Genomic DNA, 19,545 nt, shown 5'->3' on the forward strand with positions numbered 1-19,545 from the left:
TGGAGATCAGTGAAGTTGGATGGAGAGCGTTTACCAACAGCAGTTTTCATTCTTTCCACAGATTCAGGTCTGGACTTTGACCATGCCATTCTAACACCTGGACCTGTTATTTATGAACCATTCTATTATAGATTTTATTTTCTGTTTTGGATCGTCGTCTCTTTAGGAGATAAATCTCTGTCCCAGTCTCAGGTCTTCTTCAGACTCCAGCAGTTTTTCTTCCAGATGCAGGCCCAAACCATGATGCTGCCACCACCATGTTTATCAGTAGGGATGGTGTGTTCAGGGTCATGAGCTGTGTTGCTTTTACGTCAAACATAATGCTTTTCATTGTTTCCAAAAGTTGCATTTTGTTTTCTTCTGACCAGAGCTCTTTCTTCCACTTGTTTGCTGTGTCTCCCAGGAGGCTTGTGTCAAACTTTAAACAATACTTTTTATTGATATCTTTAAGAAATGCCTTATTTCCATAAAGGCCAGATGTGTGCAGTGAAAGACTGATAGTTATCCCATAGACAGAGTCTCCCCCTCAGCTGTACTGTAGATCTCTGCATTTCATCCAGAGTGATCATGGGCCTCTTTGCTGCATCTCTGATCAGTCTTCTCCTTGTTTGAGCTGTAAGTTTAGAGGGACGGCTGGTCTTTGTAGAAACAAAGTGGTCTGATTCTCCTTCCACTTCATATTATCGCTTATTCAGGGCTCCTTGGGATGTTTAAAGTTTGGGAAATCCTGTTGGATCCAAATCCGGCTTTAAACTTCTCTACAAAAGTATCTCAGACCTGCCTGGTGTGTTCCTTGTTCTTCATGATGCTTTCTGTGCTTTAGACAGACCTCTGAGACGATCACAGAGCATTTATACAGAGACTGGATTCCACACTGGAGGATTTTATTTATCATCATCAGTCATTTAGGGTCAACATTGGATCATTCAGAGATCCTCACTGAACTTCTGGAGAGTTTGCTGCACTAAAAAAGTAAAGGGGCCGATTCATTTTGCAAGCCGCACTCTTCAGTTGTTATTTGTTAAAAAAGTTTAAAATATCCAATAAATTTCATTCCTTTTCATGATTGTGTTCCACTTGTTGATTCTTCACAAAGAAAGACAATTTTATATCTTTACTTTTAAAGCCTGATATGTGGCAAAAGGTTGAAAAATTCAAGGGGTGCAAATACTTTAGCAAGGTTCTGCATTTGCTGCTTGTTTTACAGCTTTAACTTTTGACATTTTTGATGCTAAACTTTCGAACTAGTTAAAGTTGGAATGTCATTATATAGTGTGATGAGGTGACAATGGCGCCTTTATCTTAAAACAGTTTTCCTACGCCACTGAAATGTGCAGCTATGTAATGTGGGTATAAGTGATGCAAATCAAACTTTAATTCATATTGGATGCTGAAAAATGAATGCAGACCCTGTCTCCTTCCCTCTCAGCTGGGCTCAAGCTTAGAAAAGAAAGCAAAAATTAAGCTGAGAAAATGTAAAAATGAAGCCTCTCAGTGGCTATAGACCAAAGAGGCTGTTGAAATTAAATTCAAACAAGAAACTGGAAACAACCAAACAAAACCTCCACATATAGACACATCGGAACAAATTAAGCCGTACAATAAGATTTGTGCAACGAAACGAATGGAGTAGGGCAGAAGTATTCAAAACATTAAGAAGATCAGGAGAAAAAGATGGCACAGATAAACCAGCCCTGCTGCTTATGTTATAGTTACATTTATACCAGATGGTTTAGTTTTAAAGTCGTAGGGAATCGGCCAATCCTACGGTTGCAGTTCCGAGTGGTGCACGACTTTACACGAGTGAATAAAGTGAAAGTGATTGGTGGATTATCAAGGGGGCGGGATTGTTGTGGCGGAAGCTTCGCAAGCAAGTTTGGTTGTGGCCGGTTCCTCTGAAGCATCTTGCTAACAGTTAGCAACTTAGTGCTAGTAGGTTCCCAGTGGGAAATTCCATTGGGACCAAGTAGCACTAAATTGGTGACTTAGAAACGACACTGTCAAGGAACGCTATGGACAGAGGAAACATGCAAGAGGAGGAGAGTTTAGTGTCAGAGGTCGTGGATGAGTCTCCTCCATCATACATTTTTTATTTAGAGGAGGAAAGCGGGGATGAAGATGTTGTGGAAGAGGACGCCAGGGCGGCAGAAGCTTGGTTTGGTGTAGAAGGCTTCCAGCCGTACATGTTTGAGCCCTTGCCTCGCAACGCTGCCAGTTCTGTTAGCTCTACGCCTGCTGAAGACACAGACGTCCATCCCCGTGAACACTGGGACGGAACTCAATGGGAAAGGAAATCATTCTTATTTCTTATTTCAGCCGTTGCGTATATTAGCTGTGACATATGAATCAAGATTCTATGATGAAAAAATTAGATTGACAGATGACTGTTGATATATGATTGGCTGAATTTAAACAGATTTTAAGACAGGATTTTTTTTTTAAATAGAAATTTTCAAACTTTTGGGACAATATCGTGATAAGAGTACATTTATAATACATGTTTAATCCAGAATGATTTGATATTTAAATATGATTTCCCTACGACTTTAACTGGATCGAGAATGATCTTTTAACACTAAAACAAACAAACTAAAAACAAAACAACTCTCTCAAACCTTTGTTTTCTTGTTACAAAACACAACCCTATGAGTTACTGCAACATTAAATTCCCCTTTGGGGTAATAAAGTAAACTTGAATTGAATTAAATTGAATGCTTATAGATATTTCTAACTCCTGATTATTCCATTGAACATTGTTGGGCTGATAATCTATAAATAGAAATTAAACAACTTTATCATTAACTGACCAGGTGTTCCTCACAATACTTCTGATGAAGTAGTCAAATATCAATCCAAACACTTAAGAACTATGATCACTTATGCAGAACTTCACAAAGATTCAAGATTAGCAAAAACTATTTTTCAATCGAAACAATAACTAATGCACAGCCCATGTACTGCACAAGACTCCACTGCTGAAGGAAAACCAACTAAAGCGAGAAAGAGAACGTAGTCTGGTAAAGAGACTGAACCCTTTGGATGCGATCGTGTATAACATCCTGTAACAGAACCTCTTAGAACCTGCAGGATTCAGAGCTAGTCCACAGGGGAGAAAATGTCCAAATCCTACCTGAGCAATGAGACTTTGCGGGGGTGATTTACTTTGCACCCGTCTGAATTTCATGTCAGTTGCTCTTTAAAAAAAACTATTTACTGAGACAAATGTGTTATTTTCAGAAGTTTTCTCCCGCTGCCTTAAACTCTTTAACTTTCCCAACTTCTGAGACAATGGCATCATTCGTTTGTGATGCAATCATCCAGTCTTCTTTTAAAACATACATAATATAAAATGACCCTGTCAGGATTTCACTACATCCAGCTTCAACATCTTTTTCTGATTTTTAAACATAAACATGAACAGTAAGATACGCCATGTTGCAGAAAAACAGTGAAGCATAATTTGTGTTCTCCCATCAGATTTCTATGACATGAACAACCTGCTTTGGTTGGTTACGATTGGTGCTTTCACTGTTTTTGTTTTGCATATTGTACAGTAATAAATCTACTAAAGGCCAGAAACCGCACTTTCTTTTTTTACATCCAACTCTCCCGGGAATTACTGCAAGTGCAAAGTGAAAGCTCAGCGAATATGTTAACAACTGCTTTTCTCCTTTAATTAAAAGGCGGCACCTGCTTTAATTAACTGCTGAAAATATATATTTATTTAATATAGAAACTCTTTTCTTTTTTCTTTTATCAAACAAAAATAAATGTTTTCTAAATAAATCAAATGAGAGAAATAAAAGTTCTGATAGACGGGATGAGGTTATAATTTAAGATGTAATGTGAACTCAGTCAAAGTGGATTCAGCTTCCAGGAATATTTTTAATCAGCCGACGGTTTCTACCAGCTCAGGATCCTGCTCATCAGGCTGAAGGTAAATGTGAAGCTGCTGAAGTTGCTCTACTGTGTTTCTGGTGAACTCTGCAGGCATCAGAGTGGATTTACCCTCATCTTTATCCTGTTGGAGATCAAACCAACCCTTCATGGCGACGTTGCTTTTCTCCGTCTCCCATCGGCGTTTCAAAGCCTGTGGTTAAGAAATCAAATTTCCTCTCTGCCTTAATGTTCCCGATCCCTTCGCCTCACCGGCACTGCAAACAGAGGAAGGGTCCTTGATGGCGATGACAGCTCGGGGTCAGAGTTCGTTGATAGGAGGTCCCCGGGCTTGTTCCTGCGGCGGTCTGAACTGGTGATAGACAAGTCCTGGCAAACCTCGTAGGAACACTTCCTCTTCTGGAGCGCCTCGGCTCTCACAGCCAGGGAGCGCGCGCACACCGTCAGGAGCACAATGAGTGTGCCCAGAAGGAGGGACACCATTGGCCAGAGGACGCAGTGCAGGAGGACGCTGGTGTCATTGGAATGCTGCCACAACACGTCGTCGGGCCTAAAACGAGACAAACAGGAAATGAATCGTAGGATTGACGAGGTAGTGACACCGCTGTGATTGTTTCATCCTTTAGCGTCATCATCGGGTGTGATGGCGCCGCGTGTATGGAGTCGTTATTCCTCCAAACAGAGGTTCCAACCTATGCATGTCTGCCTCTTCATCATCATCAAAACCCCAGTCTATTGAATATCAAATAAAATCTACGAGTACCAGAAAACTAAAAAAATGAAATGAAACACTGCATTAAGGGGAGTTTTTACTCTGCACACAATAGAAAAGAAATGAAAAATAAAACTATGTATGAGCAAAAAGCTATTATGATTTATTTTTAATTAAAAAAAGAGAGAGACAAACAGATGTTTTAGATTTCCCTTCCATGTAGTTCAGGATCTAGAACCAGCTCTTAACTGGTTCTATCAAAAACATACAGAAAACCACTGGTTTCTGAACAGTAAGATTCTAATGGGCTGCATGGTGCTGCGGGCCAAGGCCCGAGGTCTTTCTGTATGGGCACCTCTAGATTGTTTCAGGGCACTCCAGCTCCCAGATCATTTAGGTTAACAGGGTTCAATAAATGACCCTTAAACTGTGAATGTGTAGAATAAACAAATAAACATTCACAGCTAAATGGTAATTTAAACCATGTTAAACCCCTGACGACATCTATGAGGGTCAATTAAACTTTTACTAACAGATATACGATTTATTTTTACATTATTCTTTCACGAAAATAAGACAGATGTATTAAATAGAAATTTAAAAAAACTTATGTAATATTTTGTGAATGGAAATAAAAAAAACAACAATGCAATCCAGAAATAAAACTGAAAATGTAATAATAATAAAAAAGGTTTCTTGATTAACACTTTGCTGTTTACTTAGAATTTAATTTTCTAATTTCTTTTCGAAAATGTGTTTGATATTTAATTTATTTTCAAATTCTAATAAACTTTTTTACTTGTTTTTTTTAATGCTTTGAATTCTTTTAGTTTTTTAAATTTCTGTTTTACAGACTAAGATTTAAGAATTACATTTTTCTTTTAAGTTGCGTCACATCGAACAAATGTTGCTAACGTCCAGCAGACCAATAGAAATGCATCTTTGCTCCACTGCAGAGGAAAGCCCGCCCCCAGAAGGGAGGAGACTGTGATCTGGGAAAACCTATTTAAAAAGTATGCACTTCATAAAACTCAATATGCTAAACAAACAGTTGAAGAATACAATTTAACATGCTGCTACAAAAAAAATCCTTAGAGAATAAAATCTGAGAAAACAGCAAAGAGTTTCTCAAAAAGTTTTTTTTCATATAGGCATTTTTTTTTTTAAAGTTTCATTTCTGTATTACATTCTTTTTTCTAATTCCCATTTAAAAAATGTCTTCTTTGCAACAAAAATAGAACAACACTTCATACATATATATCTAGCACCAACAGAGGTTCAATATCCTTAAGGTATTTTTTAGTATTTTTGAACTTAGGTCCAGTTAAGAAGAAACAGCACCACCTCCTTTGGTCCAACATGATTAATCCCCAAAGGTCCAATCAAAGAAATAATCTAATGAGCAAAAGGTGAAGCTAATTTCTATAATATAACTCTAGCAGCATGCCTCACCTCAGCCGGTTACCACGGTAATGAGTCGTGCCTCTAAGAAAAGGTCAGAAATATTAATAATGTTCTCCTTTCACAGTAACTGGATTCAGTTATTGTTCAGAACTGTTTATGAGATCCAAACCACTGCAAGAAAACGTATCTCCAACTCTGTGCACAGAAGAACATGTTTCTTTTCCAGCTGTTGCAACCTTTCAGACCATTTCTGGAACGTTTACTGTGCTGCAGCAGGCAGACATATCAGCTACGAACACTGCGGCTCTCAAAGCAGGAAGAGAGTAAAGTAGAGTAAAAAGGCTCAGTTAAGGAAAAACTAAGGAAGTTTGTCAGCAGTAGAGGCTGAATCTAAATTTGACTTAATGACAGTAACAGAACAGAGCTGCTCTGTTGATGGGCAGAAATCTAGTTTGCATTAGTTTATAGATTTTTAGTTCAGAATTTCTCACTAATAATTATTTCCTAATGCATCACATTCCAGCGACACCATTCTCCACGTCTCTAATCTACAGTGACTGAATCAAAAATCTGACATGAACAGTTTAATTCAGGGGTCTTCAATGTTTTCCAGGCCAAGGACCCCCAAAACTGATGATGCAGGGACCCCCTAATTCTATATATTGTATGAAATAGTGTTCTATCAAACTGGTCCCATAGTCCCTCTATTACAGATGGAGTAATGTAACGAAAGTAATTTCTCCATGGGATTATTAAAGTATTTCTGATTCCTGGTTGATGGGTCAGGTGTTGTGAATGAAACGGTGCCCAGCTTGAAAGAGCTCCTGTGTGTCGCTGAATGTGAGCATTGATGACTGAAAGACATCTTCTGCCTCCATTTATCTGTTTACTACAGTGTGTTGAATTCATATTAATCTATATTTAAACACATTTCAATTAGTGGAAAAAAATGCAGCGGGGAATATACGGTACTGTAAAAAAAAGTCTAATCAACCAAAACTTTCACGACCCCCATGCAGTACCTCTGAGGACCCCCTAGGGGTCGCAGACCCCCTGTTGAGACCTCTGGTTTAATTAATAAAGCATAGCTGGATAATCTTCAATCTATTCATATTTATAAACAACTTGAAATCTAAAGCTCCAAATGTACCAGACGTTAGTTAGTTGCAAAGTATAGCGATGTCCCGATCTGATATTAATATCAGATATTGGTCCCATATTAGCCCAAAAAATGATATCGGATTTTATCGGCTGACAACTAAATCTCCTATATTTACATGCTGAAACAAACTTCCATAAACGATTCATTAACTCACTGGTTCATTTTACATGCGTCAGTTGTTTTCATACCTTTTGTAGTTGACCTTTGTTTCCTGTTTTAGAGATATAACTTGATCAAGACTTTTCTAACATTCTACAATATAAAACAAGCTATAAAAGCCGATACGATTTGTGCTATCGGGTCAATATTGGTATCAGCCAATTCTCAAAGCTGCAATATATCAATCTTATTAGATATGAAAAAGTTGTATCAGGGCAGCCCTGGCAAAATATTCTCACAGCTATGGATGCATCCCAATTCAGGGGATTTTTTTTTATAAAACTTGCTCAGAAAAGCCTGACTTGGTTTTAACTTAAACTGGGATCTAAGGCTGTGATTAGTGGGTTTCAACAAGAGGACGTCTAGCTTGCATTTCAGGAGTAGAAAGCTATCAAAACTAAATTAAATAATAAAGGGAAAACCTGTTACCATCAATTAAACCGAGAAAAGGGGATGGCAAGTCATTGCTGAGGGATTAAAAGTGTTCATTCTTAAATTTTTCATCAGGAACATTGTCTCCAGAGCCATATTTAAAATAAATGTGATATTTACTACTTTCATTTGAACTTAATGTCAGCCTCTAACTGAAAGAAACAAACAGAAGGGCTTTTTCGTAAAGATCAAGTCAAAGGAGATCTTACTCTTAGTTTTAGATTCAGTCAGATTTAAGTCAGTAAGAATATTGCTTGGAGTGAAAAATGACAAAGCATTGCAGTCGACAGACTTAACACATTTCCCCACATTTAACTCTTTCAGTAACACCAGTGGTGAGATACACACATTTTAACAGGTGCAAACTAAGAACAAAAACCTCCCCCAGAAGGGTAGCCCTGATGGATCACACTATCTTTTTATCAACAAAAAGATCCTGAGCAAAAAAAAACAACAAACCAACATATTTTATACATATTATTTATAAACTCCATTACTGTGTAGGAAAATATATAAAGTACAAAAAAATTGTGTGTAATATTTTACTGCAGGAAATGAAATTTTTTTGGTACTTTATAACATGCTGCCATATCTGGCTCCATTTGAGAAAAAAGCTGATGCCCTTTCAGTCATTTACAGCGCCCTCAGTAGCTGGATTTAACAAAGACAGTTTACGCTTAGTCAGCTCTAAACGGCTGGTTATCCTCCCTGCAGCAGTGCATCGCAGGGGGCTTTTCGCAGATATTTTTGATTTATGCCCAATATTAAGGCGTTGTCTGTGCTATATTATTCCACGCCACAACGCAAGAGGGACGATCAGGAACTAGCTGTGGGTCTAGATAAGGCTGAGGGGGTGAGGAAGTGGGGGCAAGTTTGTGCGACAACGGAGGGACATGACATCAAGGTGAAAAAAGCGTTCTCGCTCTTCTAGCTGTTCCATCTTCACAAGTCATTTTCCACAATGGTGGTCATACAAACAAAACAAGCCGGTAAGGCACCAAACAGGAAATACGCATAGTGTAGAGCGGACATAGATTTGACCAATCAGAGGCCTCCTGTCTGCGGTCACCTACAATTTTAGAGAGGTGCAGCAGAGTGACTGCGGAGGGGGCGGGGCATATCTGCATTCACCGAAGTCAGCCTTAAACCCGGTCCCGCCCAGGCTCAGTTTACTGGGTCAATGCCATAATAACTGAGTCAGACTCACAGCAAGACAGTATAATTAAACCCTTATGCACAAAATAAGCCAGGCTTTGCCGCCTAAGCCTGACTTCTGAACTAAATCAGTTTTATGAAACACTCTTCAGGTCCTTCAAAGACAGCATCAACAATGAAGGAATTTGGACGGTCCAACTCACGGCATCCATCCCTACCCTCATCTCAGCATAATTCAGCCGCCTAGCAACTGTGGCAGTACACAGGAAAAATCTGCACTGATCTCTTGAAGATCATCTACCTCTAAAATGGTTATTAAAATTATCAGTTATATATTCTTGTTTTTTTACCTAAAGCCCTGTCTCTTCACCATCTGATTAGAAATCTTAGCGTGTTAGCTTGTCACTACTATGCGGAACTGCTGACTGATTTGAAACTGGATGTTGTTTTCCTGTTTTTTGCTCCGAACAAGAGATGAAATTAGAACTTAAGGCACGACATATCATAAATTTGGGCGTTGAACACGTTTTATCCTGCTAGTTTAGATATCAGCACTGATCAGAACAGAAAACTGTCACTCAAGTAACCTGGGCATAGGAGCGTGCTACACCCACAGCCATCTTTCCTTTGCTAACGTGCTAAAACGTCCTTTGTGTTTTCTCTTTTACTCACGTTACTTTGACATTTGAATTAATGAGATATTTGCCCTGTTAGAATTTTGAACACACAATTATGCGATATGAAAAAGAAACAATGTTTATTCCTATTTCTTGTAGTAAAGAAGGTTCAATTTAAGGTATAAATGACAACATAGAAAACATAAAATGTACCTGAGAACTTCTGAATTAGAACAAGGTGCTTTTATTTTGATATTTCCAGCAGGAAGTAATGTTGCAGCTAGTTCTGCAGAGAGGTTGTCAGATGTAAGTCACTTTATTATTTTTAACGACCTAAAGTCGTTTAATGCAGGAATACATTCATGGTGTCGTTAATAAGCTACAGCTAACATGATGCTGTTAGCATCCTATGATAATCTATGGCTGATCAAGCTCATTCTTTCACAATAAAACCAACAGCAGCTTATGTACTGACTTCCTGTTACTCTTCATCATGATTAAAAACTGTCTCCATGAGTCCAAGTCGAGTTTTACTGCATAGAAAATATTGCTGAATAAATTTAGAGTTTGAATTTAAAAATGAATTTCTTGCTTTCAGATCTACACTTAACTCAGAATGCAGCCCTCTACAAAGCAAAATGTGTCCTTGCATCGTTAATTTTCAGGTTATTAGCCTCACAACCCTTGTAGAAAAACATAGACCCAAAGTCCAGGTGTGTGTTTTTCCAGATCTTTAAATAAAGAGCAGTGGACTGCTCCAGTTTCTCTTCCAAATGACCACAAAGCTGAAGGGAGCATCAACCAGCTCCCGCTGGGCCCTCATTTACGAAACAGAGTCCTCGTCCTGCTGCAGAGATAAAAATAAAAGCAGCCCAGGTCACAGGTAAGAATGGACTGAATAATAGGAGGATAAAGCTGACGCACCGAAGATGCTCTTCAGTTTTTCTTAGTCTCATCAGTTTATGGTTGCAGACTTAAAATAAAACAGAGTAAACCCAGAAACACTGAGAAAAACCCCCACATGGCCTCACTTATTTGTTAAAACAACCATTATCTGATGTAAAGACCAGGCTGAAAATCATAGATTTACAAATAAGTTTTATAAAAAAACAAAACAACAAGAACAAACATCAGCAGCACTTCAACCAGCTTCCATTACTGCCAGTTTGAGGTTCCTCTAACTGGTTATCATTCTGATGTTATAGGCGCTGTAGGAGATCTTGGAAAAACGGTTCCAGCAACCTATATTTTGAACAAACACAACCATGCCTCTCCCTTCAGACCAGCCCTCAAACCGCGCCTTCAAAACACATGAACGCTCCTGCTGTCTGTCGAGGTGTTCAGATGAGATCGAGAACGAAACAAGCTAAGACAGAGTGCTCGTGACACGAGCTAACAACAACATAATGCTACGTTCACACCTAAAGCAGCAGAGGCAGCAAGAGCAGCTAGTTTACATGCAAAGTCAATGGTTGATGTGCATCGCAGCGCAGCTTGAGGTCCTGCAGCGTGTCAAGAGAAGCTGAAGCAGCGCGTCGGTGATCTGCACTGCAAAAAAATTGAGAACTAGATAAGAGCTGCAGAGATGCTTTAGCCGCGCTTCAGAGCTAAACTTGAACAAGCATCAAAAATGAAGCATTAGGCACGTTTTTGTTGCTCTTGCTGCTTTAGGTGTGAACGTAGCATAACAGTGGCTAGCTTCCAGACATGGCGTCCTGCACGAGCATTGGGGGTTCGATTTGTTCATGTGTCACGGAACGCGCACATGGGGGTTAACAAGCAGACGACCACGATTGACAAGTCAGGAACCAATCGTGTACAACGGACTGTGTTTTGTGAATGGTGGACATTACTCATTGATTTCTCACTGTAGCGGGGGCCAGTTATTTAGATTCACTTCCAGACCTTCTATTTCACTGCTGAGGGGAGATCTTTAAGCCACATGGAAAAAAAAGCATTAGAAAATATCTCCTACTGCACCTTTTAAGAACCCATGACTGGTAAAAAACAAACACAAAAAAACACAGATATGCTCCTAACAGGAAAACGAAAGAGCACAGCATCTTAATCATTAAACTATTTTCCAAGAAATATCAGAGAAAGACTTGTTTTTCCTAAAGCCATGTTGTCTAATTCGAAGCTGTAGAGGACGTCTCCTTAAAGCTGGGTGTCTGTAATCTCCTGAGGTAAGATCGATCTGTCAGCGAGGAGTTTTCACACCCTCACAGGTCCTCCTGCTTCCAATTTGTCCGTCTCACACCTGGAAATAGACGTGTGTGTGTGTTTTTGTGTCTCACCTCCTCTGCTGGTTGAAGAAGCAGGTGAAGGACTGGCTGCTGACCTCTTTGGTGAAGTAATCCTCCCACAGCAGAACGTTGTCTTTGTTCTTCTGGTTGTCCCTCTCACAGGGGGGCACATAGGAGCACTGGGGGATGTAGAGGAGACAGATGAAACCTGTTATTAATTTAATGTACTGAACTGTGATTTACTATTCAACAGATTTAGAATAACATCTTCCTTAAAAAGTGTCACTGATTGCCCAGCAGGAGGCGCTGGAATGAGGTCAAAAAACAGCTGAAAAGATGAGCTCTGATTGGCTCAGAGGAGTCTACCGCTGTCATCCCTAACCGTTTTACGTTCAGTCACTGAAGGAAACTTTACTTTCCGCACATTTCATAGCAGGAGGCTGATTGGTACCGAGCTGGAGAGACAAGGAGTTGCTATGACGATGGTGTGATTGGTAGGGAAAGGAGGAGGAAGATGGGGGTTACAATCACAGAAAGAAGTCTGTTAAGTCATTTAGAGTTCAGGTTTCTCTTCTTCCCTGCATCGCTTCGGCTCTTAGATCCCAATCAGTAAGCTGAGGTCTAGACTTTGACTAGGCCACTGATTCCTCTCCTCAGTCAGTCTGCTGCAATTTTTGGGGATATTTGGTCTGTTTATGACTCAGTTTGGGCTGAAGTTCATCTGTTGGGCAGACAGCCTCCGATCTGACTATAGAATACAGCCGAGACATGATGATTGATTCAACAAACTGATTTATTAAACACTAGTAAATCACTCTGGTTTCATACAAAGTTTTTTAGAAAGATTTTTGCTTCCTGTTGTGTATTATTTGCTATTTTGTGTTTGATGCTTTTTTGCTCAATGTTTTAGTAAATAAAGCCCTTCATGTATATTTACAATAACTGAGACATGAAACTGAGCATGCATGCAGGAGGGAAACATTGAAGAGATGAGTTAGCACATCCCAGAGGAGTTATGAAATAATTAAGAAAAGTCCAAGATCCAATGTGGGGGAAAAAAATAAAAGTTGGATTCCAAGAGTGATGAGACGGGAATAGAGCTGCAGAATGAATGATGGTGTTCATTGCAGTGAAGCTAAAGCTATAGAAGAATTCAGATGGAGCTGCTAAGTTGATGGATGCCTCCATAAACATCCTTATTGATACCAATACTATCTTAGTCTCTATGGTCTGTGTACAAACCACATTATAAATAAACTGCTTAATTGATATAAACAGAGAAGGGGCACAGTTTTATGAAACAGCTGCTAAAATACAGCAGACTACTTAAGACCAGATTTAATTTAGGGCTCATCAATAATTCACTCACTGGGGGAATTTTAACCAGGTCAATTTGCATTAATTCCAATAAAAGGTTTTGGTCTGTGACTGTTAAACATTATGGCCGTTTCTCAGGATGTGCACTTGTGCGTTCTCGTGTGCTCGGAAAACGTTTTCAGCCTCGGCCCTANTAGGGGTCGCAGACCCCCTGTTGAGACCTCTGGTTTAATTAATAAAGCATAGCTGGATAATCTTCAATCTATTCATATTTATAAACAACTTGAAATCTAAAGCTCCAAATGTACCAGACGTTAGTTAGTTGCAAAGTATAGCGATGTCCCGATCTGATATTAATATCAGATATTGGTCCCATATTAGCCCAAAAAATGATATCGGATTTTATCGGCTGACAACTAAATCTCCTATATTTACATGCTGAAACAAACTTCCATAAACGATTCATTAACTCACTGGTTCATTTTACATGCGTCAGTTGTTTTCATACCTTTTGTAGTTGACCTTTGTTTCCCGTTTTAAAGATATAACTTGATCAAGACTTTTCTAACATTCTACAATATAAAACAAGCTATAAAAGCCGATGCGATTTGTGCTATTGGGTCAATATTGGTATCAGCCAATTCTCAAAGCTGCAATATATCAATCTTATTGGATATGAAAAAGTTGTATCAGGGCAGCCCTGGCAAAATATTCTCACAGCTATGGATGCATCCCAATTCAGGGGATTTTTTTTTATAAAACTTGCTCAGAAAAGCCTGACTTGGTTTTAACTTAAACTGGGATCTAAGGCTGTGATTAGTGGGTTTCACCAAGAGGACGTCTAGCTTGCATTTCAGGAGTAGAAAGCTATCAAAACTAAATTAAATAATAAAGGGAAAACCTGTTACCATCAATTAAACCTAGAAAAGGGGATGGCAGGTCATTGCTGAGGGATTAAAAGTGTTCATTCTTAAATTTTTCATCAGGAACATTGTCTCAAGAGCCATATTTAAAATAAATGTGATATTTACTACTTTCATTTGAACTTAATGTCAGCCTCTAACTGAAAGACACAAACAGAAGTGCTTTTAGAGAAGATCAAGTCAAAGGAGACTTGATCTTACTCTTAGTTTTAGATTCAGTCAGATTTAAGTCAGTAAGAATATTGCTTGGAGTGAAAAATGACAAAGCATTGCAGTCAACAGAATTAACACATTTCCCCACATTTAACTCTTTCAGTAACAGCAGTGGTGAGATACACACATTTTAACAGGTGCAAACTAAGAACAAAAAACCTCCCCCAGAAGGGTAGCCCTGATGGATCACACTATCTTTTTATCAACAAAAAGATCCTGAGCAAAAAAAAACAACAAACCAACATATTTTATACATATTATTTATAAACTCCATTACTGTGTAGGAAAATATATAAAGTACAAAAAAATTGTGTGTAATATTTTACTGCAGGAAATGAAATTTTTTTGGTACTTTATAACATGCTGCCATATCTGGCTCCATTTGAGAAAAAAGCTGATGCCCTTTCAGTCATTTACAGCGCCCTCAGTAGCTGGATTTAACAAAGACAGTTTACGCTTAGTCAGCTCTAAACGGCTGGTTATCCTCCCTGCAGCAGTGCATCGCAGGGGGCTTTTCGCAGATATTTTTGATTTATGCCCAATATTAAGGCGTTGTCTGTGCTATATTATTCCACGCCACAACGCAAGAGGGACGATCAGGAACTAGCTGTGGGTCTAGATAAGGCTGAGGGGGTGAGGAAGTGGGGGCAAGTTTGTGCGACAACGGAGGGACATGACATCAAGGTGAAAAAAGCGTTCTCGCTCTTCTAGCTGTTCCATCTTCACAAGTCATTTTCCACAATGGTGGTCATACAAACAAAACAAGCCGGTAAGGCACCAAACAGGAAATACGCATAGTGTAGAGCGGACATAGATTTGACCAATCAGAGGCCTCCTGTCTGCGGTCACCTACAATTTTAGAGAGGTGCAGCAGAGTGACTGCGGAGGGGGCGGGGCATATCTGCATTCACCGAAGTCAGCCTTAAACCCGGTCCCGCCCAGGCTCAGTTTACTGGGTCAATGCCATAATAACTGAGTCAGACTCACAGCAAGACAGTATAATTAAACCCTTATGCACAAAATAAGCCAGGCTTTGCCGCCTAAGCCTGACTTCTGAACTAAATCAGTTTTATGAAACACTCTTCAGGTCCTTCAAAGACAGCATCAACAATGAAGGAATTTGGACGGTCCAACTCACGGCATCCATCCCTACCCTCATCTCAGCATAATTCAGCCGCCTAGCAACTGTGGCAGTACACAGGAAAAATCTGCACTGATCTCTTGAAGATCATCTACCTCTAAAATGGTTATTAAAATTATCAGTTATATATTCTTGTTTTTTTACCTAAAGCCCTGTCTCTTCACCATCTGATTAGAAATCTTAGCGTGTTAGCTTGTCACTACTATGCGGAACTGCTGACTGATTTGAAACTGGATGTTGTTTTCCTGTTTTTTGCTCCGAACAAGAGATGAAATTAGAACTTAAGGCACGACATATCATAAATTTGGGCGTTGAACACGTTTTATCCTGCTAGTTTAGATATCAGCACTGATCAGAACAGAAAACTGTCACTCAAGTAACCTGGGCATAGGAGCGTGCTACACCCACAGCCATCTTTCCTTTGCTAACGTGCTAAAACGTCCTTTGTGTTTTCTCTTTTACTCACGTTACTTTGACATTTGAATTAATGAGATATTTGCCTTGTTAGAATTTTGAACACACAATTATGCGATATGAAAAAGAAACAATGTTTATTCTTATTTCTTGTAGTAAAGAAGGTTCCATTTAAGGTATAAATGACAACATAGAAAACATAAAATGTACCTGAGAACTTCTGAATTAGAACAAGGTGCTTTTATTTTGATATTTCCAGCAGGAAGTAATGTTGCAGCTAGTTCTGCAGAGAGGTTGTCAGATGTAAGTCACTTTATTATTTTTAACGACCTAAAGTCGTTTAATGCAGGAATACATTCATGGTGTCGTTAATAAGCTACAGCTAACATGATGCTGTTAGCATCCTATGATAATCTATGGCTGATCAAGCTCATTCTTTCACAATAAAACCAACAGCAGCTTATGTACTGACTTCCTGTTACTCTTCATCATGATTAAAAACTGTCTCCATGAGTCCAAGTCGAGTTTTACTGCATAGAAAATATTGCTGAATAAATTTAGAGTTTGAATTTAAAAATGAATTTCTTGCTTTCAGATCTACACTTAACTCAGAATGCAGCCCTCTACAAAGCAAAATGTGTCCTTGCATCGTTAATTTTCAGGTTATTAGCCTCACAACCCTTGTAGAAAAACATAGACCCAAAGTCCAGGTGTGTGTTTTTCCAGATCTTTAAATAAAGAGCAGTGGACTGCTCCAGTTTCTCTTCCAAATGACCACAAAGCTGAAGGGAGCATCAACCAGCTCCCGCTGGGCCCTCATTTACGAAACAGAGTCCTCGTCCTGCTGCAGAGATAAAAATAAAAGCAGCCCAGGTCACAGGTAAGAATGGACTGAATAATAGGAGGATAAAGCTGACGCACCGAAGATGCTCTTCAGTTTTTCTTAGTCTCATCAGTTTATGGTTGCAGACTTAAAATAAAACAGAGTAAACCCAGAAACACTGAGAAAAACCCCCACATGGCCTCACTTATTTGTTAAAACAACCATTATCTGATGTAAAGACCAGGCTGAAAATCATAGATTTACAAATAAGTTTTATAAAAAAACAAAACAACAAGAACAAACATCAGCAGCACTTCAACCAGCTTCCATTACTGCCAGTTTGAGGTTCCTCTAACTGGTTATCATTCTGATGTTATAGGCGCTGTAGGAGATCTTGGAAAAACGGTTCCAGCAACCTATATTTTGAACAAACACAACCATGCCTCTCCCTTCAGACCAGCCCTCAAACCGCGCCTTCAAAACACATGAACGCTCCTGCTGTCTGTCGAGGTGTTCAGATGAGATCGAGAACGAAACAAGCTAAGACAGAGTGCTCGTGACACGAGCTAACAACAACATAATGCTACGTTCACACCTAAAGCAGCAGAGGCAGCAAGAGCAGCTAGTTTACATGCAAAGTCAATGGTTGATGTGCATCGCAGCGCAGCTTGAGGTCCTGCAGCGTGTCAAGAGAAGCTGAAGCAGCGCGTCGGTGATCTGCACTGCAAAAAAATTGAGAACTAGATAAGAGCTGCAGAGATGCTTTAGCCGCGCTTCAGAGCTAAACTTGAACAAGCATCAAAAATGAAGCATTAGGCACGTTTTTGTTGCTCTTGCTGCTTTAGGTGTGAACGTAGCATAACAGTGGCTAGCTTCCAGACATGGCGTCCTGCACGAGCATTGGGGGTTCGATTTGTTCATGTGTCACGGAACGCGCACATGGGGGTTAACAAGCAGACGACCACGATTGACAAGTCAGGAACCAATCGTGTACAACGGACTGTGTTTTGTGAATGGTGGACATTACTCATTGATTTCTCACTGTAGCGGGGGCCAGTTATTTAGATTCACTTCCAGACCTTCTATTTCACTGCTGAGGGGAGATCTTTAAGCCACATGGAAAAAAAAGCATTAGAAAATATCTCCTACTGCACCTTTTAAGAACCCATGACTGGTAAAAAACAAACACAAAAAAACACAGATATGCTCCTAACAGGAAAACGAAAGAGCACAGCATCTTAATCATTAAACTATTTTCCAAGAAATATCAGAGAAAGACTTGTTTTTCCTAAAGCCATGTTGTCTAATTCGAAGCTGTAGAGGACGTCTCCTTAAAGCTGGGTGTCTGTAATCTCCTGAGGTAAGATCGATCTGTCAGCGAGGAGTTTTCACACCCTCACAGGTCCTCCTGCTTCCAATTTGTCCGTCTCACACCTGGAAATAGACGTGTGTGTGTGTTTTTGTGTCTCACCTCCTCTGCTGGTTGAAGAAGCAGGTGAAGGACTGGCTGCTGACCTCTTTGGTGAAGTAATCCTCCCACAGCAGAACGTTGTCTTTGTTCTTCTGGTTGTCCCTCTCACAGGGGGGCACATAGGAGCACTGGGGGATGTAGAGGAGACAGATGAAACCTGTTATTAATTTAATGTACTGAACTGTGATTTACTATTCAACAGATTTAGAATAACATCTTCCTTAAAAAGTGTCACTGATTGCCCAGCAGGAGGCGCTGGAATGAGGTCAAAAAACAGCTGAAAAGATGAGCTCTGATTGGCTCAGAGGAGTCTACCGCTGTCATCCCTAACCGTTTTACGTTCAGTCACTGAAGGAAACTTTACTTTCCGCACATTTCATAGCAGGAGGCTGATTGGTACCGAGCTGGAGAGACAAGGAGTTGCTATGACGATGGTGTGATTGGTAGGGAAAGGAGGAGGAAGATGGGGGTTACAATCACAGAAAGAAGTCTGTTAAGTCATTTAGAGTTCAGGTTTCTCTTCTTCCCTGCATCGCTTCGGCTCTTAGATCCCAATCAGTAAGCTGAGGTCTAGACTTTGACTAGGCCACTGATTCCTCTCCTCAGTCAGTCTGCTGCAATTTTTGGGGATATTTGGTCTGTTTATGACTCAGTTTGGGCTGAAGTTCATCTGTTGGGCAGACAGCCTCCGATCTGACTATAGAATACAGCCGAGACATGATGATTGATTCAACAAACTGATTTATTAAACACTAGTAAATCACTCTGGTTTCATACAAAGTTTTTTAGAAAGATTTTTGCTTCCTGTTGTGTATTATTTGCTATTTTGTGTTTGATGCTTTTTTGCTCAATGTTTTAGTAAATAAAGCCCTTCGTGTATATTTACAATAACTGAGACATGAAACTGAGCATGCATGCAGGAGGGAAACATTGAAGAGATGAGTTAGCACATCCCAGAGGAGTTATGAAATAATTAAGAAAAGTCCAAGATCCAATGTGGGGGAAAAAAATAAAAGTTGGATTCCAAGAGTGATGAGACGGGAATAGAGCTGCAGAATGAATGATGGTGTTCATTGCAGTGAAGCTAAAGCTATAGAAGAATTCAGATGGAGCTGCTAAGTTGATGGATGCCTCCATAAACATCCTTATTGATACCAATACTATCTTAGTCTCTATGGTCTGTGTACAAACCACATTATAAATAAACTGCTTAATTGATATAAACAGAGAAGGGGCACAGTTTTATGAAACAGCTGCTAAAATACAGCAGACTACTTAAGACCAGATTTAATTTAGGGCTCATCAATAATTCACTCACTGGGGGAATTTTAACCAGGTCAATTTGCATTAATTCCAATAAAAGGTTTTGGTCTGTGACTGTTAAACATTATGGCCGTTTCTCAGGATGTGCACTTGTGCGTTCTCGTGTGCTCGGAAAACGTTTTCAGCCTCGGCCCTA

The 19,545-nt window shown here is 39.6% G+C and overlaps 1 protein-coding gene across 1 annotated transcript in view; it reads right to left on the bottom strand.

Moving 5' to 3' along the window:
• Window positions 1-2,518: 2,518 nt before the first annotated feature.
• The window catches only part of kcnmb4 (potassium channel subfamily M regulatory beta subunit 4), a 43,339-nt gene continuing 26,312 nt past the window's right edge, over window positions 2,519-19,545 (bottom strand). The window contains exons 3-4 of the mRNA XM_015381606.1: window positions 18,087-18,214; window positions 2,519-4,447 (exon numbers count right to left, since the gene is read on the bottom strand). Of these exons, the coding sequence (XP_015237092.1) occupies window positions 4,123-4,447; window positions 18,087-18,214 (453 nt within the window). The 3' untranslated portion in view covers window positions 2,519-4,122. The remainder of the gene's footprint in view (window positions 4,448-18,086; window positions 18,215-19,545) is intronic.

This window comes from Cyprinodon variegatus, unplaced genomic scaffold, assembly GCF_000732505.1.
Source record: "Cyprinodon variegatus isolate N-32 unplaced genomic scaffold, C_variegatus-1.0 Scaffold237, whole genome shotgun sequence".
Classification (NCBI taxonomy): domain Eukaryota; kingdom Metazoa; phylum Chordata; class Actinopteri; order Cyprinodontiformes; family Cyprinodontidae; genus Cyprinodon; species Cyprinodon variegatus.